This window comes from Eucalyptus grandis, chromosome 6 (assembly GCF_016545825.1).
Source record: "Eucalyptus grandis isolate ANBG69807.140 chromosome 6, ASM1654582v1, whole genome shotgun sequence".
Classification (NCBI taxonomy): Eukaryota; Viridiplantae; Streptophyta; class Magnoliopsida; order Myrtales; family Myrtaceae; genus Eucalyptus; species Eucalyptus grandis.
Window position 1 is genome coordinate 14,408,619 of NC_052617.1, and position 5,008 is coordinate 14,413,626.

At 40.9% G+C, this 5,008-nt stretch overlaps 1 protein-coding gene across 1 annotated transcript; it reads right to left on the bottom strand.

Moving 5' to 3' along the window:
* Positions 1–1,200: 1,200 nt before the first annotated feature.
* On the bottom strand, positions 1,201–3,503 carry LOC120294330. Its single transcript, XM_039314377.1, has 4 exons — positions 3,318–3,503; positions 1,873–1,966; positions 1,399–1,513; positions 1,201–1,287 (listed from the first exon to the last, which is right to left on the bottom strand). The coding sequence occupies exons 1-4, from the start codon at positions 3,501–3,503 to the stop codon at positions 1,263–1,265; spliced, it is 420 nt and encodes a 139-aa protein (XP_039170311.1). The 3' UTR covers positions 1,201–1,262.
* Positions 3,504–5,008: the final 1,505 nt, after the last annotated feature.

The window sequence follows — 5,008 nt, forward strand, 5'->3', positions numbered from 1 at the left end:
TACCTAAAACAATGTGAAAACACTCATAAGCTTCCCATTATAGATATTTAGAAAAGGATAAAGGCAATCAGTTTTGAATAACATGAATATCAACATAAAATGCTGCTCTGGACTGATTTGACCAAGTGACCATTGCTGGGCCAGTTAGACATGAAAATACTGGGGACCAGTCTTGTGCACAAGGAGAGGATGCAATTAATTTCAATGTGTTGCAAGTCCAAGTGAGGAAGGTTATGTACAGAGGATCTCTAAAGTTCAAAAGGAGGACAAAATGATGACAGTCTCCACCTTGCCAGAGTAAAAAAGGAAAGTAGGACATTCAAAGGCAGAGAACTGGCTCCCACTATTAATCAGAAAAATCATCTCATACTTTAAAGATTATTGGTAACCAAGCAGGAAAAGTAGAAAGATAAAAGTCCATAGATTGTTGCACATGGATTATGAATTGTCTTTACACAGGAAAGAATTACAGTGGCGTATGCTAACTTCACCTTTTGTGAAACAAGCCCAAGTTGTAACTTTTTATATGCATCTGGTTTTAACCATGAGCTGGGACCTAATTGGTACATCGAGCCTCTAAACGTAAGAACAAGCTGCGAGCAAGTTTTACTTCCCTTCCTATGGGGAAACAAAGCAAATGAAGTACGGTTTTCCATCATCACGTGCAATATGTGTTCATTGCCAGTCAAGCTAATACAGTTCATTATCAGTTTGCAGGATAAGATGAACGTGACTAACAAGAAGAGGGGAAGATCATAGACTTACGCTGTTCCTGCGACACGTGTGCTCACATGAGTCATGTTTGGAGGGAAAAGCTTAGCAAGACCAAAATCCGAAATCTTGGGCTTGAGGTATCTATCAAGGAGGACATTACTTGCTTTAATATCTCTGTGGACAATATGGGTTGAACTTCCTCGTGAAGGTATGCGAGCCCTTTTGCAATGCCAACACAAATTTCACGTCTTGCATGCCAATTGAATTGGATGCTACTGTGGCCTCCACTAAATGTGTAGAATGACCGATCATTTACTGGGAAGACTCAGGTTAACTTAACATTTTTAACGAATAGAAGTCAACTGACCTAAAAGTGTTTGTGCAAGGCTGTTATTCTCAAGATACCCATATACCAAAATTCTCTGCTTTCCATCCATAACAGCCATATAACTTGACCAAATTGTCGTGTTCTATGTCTGCGATTACTTTATCTCATTCAAGAACTCCCACTCCCTGTCGTGACTCAGAGGACAATACCTTTATAGCAACTAAGGTACCGTCTTTAAGAGTTCCCTGTGTGTTTAAACAAAATTACGGCAAGGAATCAGCATCTCAACTCTCAATGTTGGGAATAAGTGACAGACAAATACTCCACCGAAAGATCGAATCCAAATGAGCAATCACCTTGTAAACAGATCCAAAACCTCCCTCTCCAACTTTATTGTCTGGACTAAAGCCTTCAGTTGCCACACCAACTCTTTATATGTGTACATTTTAATGTTTTGGATGGATGAAACATCTGGACATTCAAATAATTCAAATTCGGAGAGGTCAGACATGCAAATAATACGCAGGAACCAAATAAGCTGAAATGCTGACTCCATCATTCTCACGAGCCGACAATCCACCAAATTCAGAATAGACAGAGTTTTAGTTACCATACAGAAAAAATTGTCAAATAGATGTTCACTAGGAGAAACAAATCTTAGTAACCAAAGGACAGAGCAACCACTGATAACATCTCATTATTTCACTTGGACTGTCTAAAATATTAAGAGGCTTCTACACAACTCAATCAAAAGAGAGAGCTTTGAGGTACTGATGTACCGATTGTCAATTTGAAAGCTGCAAACAGAGAGTAACGCATGGAGTCATTACCTTCATCGAGTTCTACATTACTTTGATCTGGTCTTCTAGCTGGGGTAGCGTTCCTCTTTTGAAAAATGAAGAAAAGCACTTCATAACCAGATAGCTGTGGCACCAAACTTAGCGAGGTCTATCCACAACAGCAAGATGAAATTAGCCACTACAATGGAGAGAAGAAAAAACCAATCCCCAGAGAGAAATAAGCATGTTTACAACTAAACAACAATGAAGAAATTCCCAACATTATAATAATGATCACCACTGAACTTTAACTTTATCTACGTATAGGTTTTACTTACATGATTTGTTTCCTTCCATCACTTGCCCAACTAGAATAGATAGACAGCTAAAGGCAAGAAAGCTACTTTTGTGGGAATAATTTCAACCGCAGTTTCGCTAGGGAAAACCGATGCCCTACTAATTCTTTGTGGAATATACGGACGTTTGTGGATATCGAATGGTAAATTGTACCTTAGGTGAGAATCTAGATATTTAAACACCGTTTTCAACTCAAAATGCCAAACGCTTTGCACCTTTATCATAGCCCTCTTTCTCAAAAAAGGGACGAAAACAGGGCGTCTCAGCAGCAAACTGGCACTTCACCATTGAATTGCATTCACAAAATGATCTAATAATATCCAGATCATTCCAGCGGCTTTGGCAGAACTTTAGGCATTAGCTCTTCAAGTTCAAACACAAACAGAAGATGGAAAAGACTAGACGGCCAAGAAAGATCCATATATCCTGGTCCCCAAAAGCAAACGAAAAGAAAGTTCCTTGTACGTAATACACCACGCGCAAATCAAGTTCATCCGAACAAATGAGTATCATTCCCATTTTTGTTTCATTCACTCCATAGCTTATTGCCCTTATCGTTAAATTGCTTCAAGCTGGATACCAGAAATGTTCTGGGCCCGAGCGAACAAATCCCAGAGCCGGCAGCCCAGAACCCATCCAAGTTTCCGTTTTCCAATCATCACTCGTCCCCGCTCCGGACGAACCAATCGAATCACATGACACACGACCACAACACAAGCGACTGATCTTCCCCCGAAACGCACGAGAGCCCCAAACCAACTGCTTCCCCAGCAAAACAACGACGCCGCCCCAACTGGGTAAAACCAAAACCAAAACCAACCCCATCGCGCAAACGCCAACTTCCCTTTCACACGGTCGCGAATTACGTTAAAACCAAGACGGACAAGCGATGCGCAAGCGAAGAGACTCACCCGGGTCAACGCAGGAAGCAAGAACGGAGCTCGTTTCAGAGAAAAACAGAGAGAGAGAGAGAGAGAGAGAGAGCAGGCGGCGGATAGGAAGTGACGAGATCTTTGCTCCCAGCTAAAAGGACCCTTCTCGGTATTGGATGGAGCGGCAAAGTCAGTCCCACCTACGGCTTTTTGGAAGAAGAAGAAGAAAGACGGAGGAGGGGAGGAGAGGCAATCATTCAAACTCGCCTGCCATGCCTTCGAAGAGATGAGGGACTTCCCGGTTTGAAAAGTCAACCGTTTTGACACTACCGAGGCTGAGGTGAGGGCCGCGCTCGGAACTTGACCAGGACCGAACGAGAGCTCCTCGGTCTTCTTCGTTCCGGCCCCCGTTGCGGAACCCTGCTTCGACCGCGTTTTGTCTGAACGACACATCTGGCCGACTTTCCATAATAACACATAAAAAATCACCGGAAAAAGCAACTTTTGTTTTTCTATAGCATTCGCCATTGACTATTCTCGTTCTCCCAGGCAAATCAACGTTAAAATAGTAGGGATTCCAAGCAATCGGGGCAGTGAATGACGTTAAGGCTCTGTTTAAGCCATAATTTTCAAGTTAAAGTCATTCATTTTTTTTTTGTAAAGTACACGAAACTCTTGAGTGGATGAAATTTGAGAAACCAAATATAGTTTATTTTCTGCACGTTTTCTTTTATATGTGCATTTTTGTGAAGCATGAGTTATCGTTTTAATATTATAAAAGAACTTTCGAAGAAGAAGAAGTGAGACTCTTATCTTGTAAAGTCTCAAATTATGACTCTACTTGTTTTTCAAAAAATAAATAATTTAAAATATATATTCTAAAATTGATTAGTTATGTCAGTTGAAACAATGATTCGATAAATTTCTATTTTCAATGGTTTATATCTAAATATTTTTATTAATAATCAAGAAAATTGTTTTTATATTTTTTTAAGTAATTTGAGTGATCGTCGTTAAATAATTTTTTTTTATTAATTTTTTGGGGAGAATAAATGCATTGGACAGTACACCCTTGTGGATATCTAGTGGCACAGGAATCGTTGACGGAGTCAATTGTTATGTAATTCACACGTGGCGGAATGAGGGAACCAACGATCAGGAATCAAAGGCCACGTTTGACTCTCAAAGATGGCCCACACCGGATTTGTCCAGACGGTGCGGCTTGAAAACCGGGCATTAAAAAGAGCAGCATTATGTCATCTAATCCATCTGAAATCCGACTTTAGGATCTGCTTTCCCACTCGCAATCCCATATATATTATAATCAAGCAATTGGAATTAGTTTAATGATCGAACTCAAGTTGAATAATTAGGCAGTATTTGGTATCCCTCCTTTGAATTTCAGTCAAATGTTTGGCAATATTCTTGGGACTAGATATATCTATACAAAATAAATTCGAGTTAAAGAAATCGTGATTCTCACCATCGAAGCAACTAAATTTCCTCCACAAGGGTGCCAAATCCTTCGATGTCATTGTCATGGTACATCCATCTTCGAATACCTTGGAACCGTCCACCGGTGGTTTTGTCCACTTCCTTCTTGCCTCACCAACCCGACCAATCATCGATTTTGTCATTAAGCGGCACCCAAGGTTCGCGGTGTCCACCAAATCAGTCGTTGGTACCTCATCGACCAAATCGATCATGCTCACTGCATCTGTGTCGCTCCGCGGCTCCCTCGACAACTCGAGACTTGTCTTCACCGAATTCCGAATCACCTCTGATGCTATAAAACTAAGCAAGGACTACGGCCTGAGGTGGAGATGCAAAAAATGGTGACAAGGGAGACAAATTGAAGGGAGCTTGAAGGTAGCAAGTGACCACACTAGTGAGGGCTCATGGCTTGAATTGGGGGCAAAGTGAGATTAAAAAATAAAATAAAATCGGTTTTGGATTGC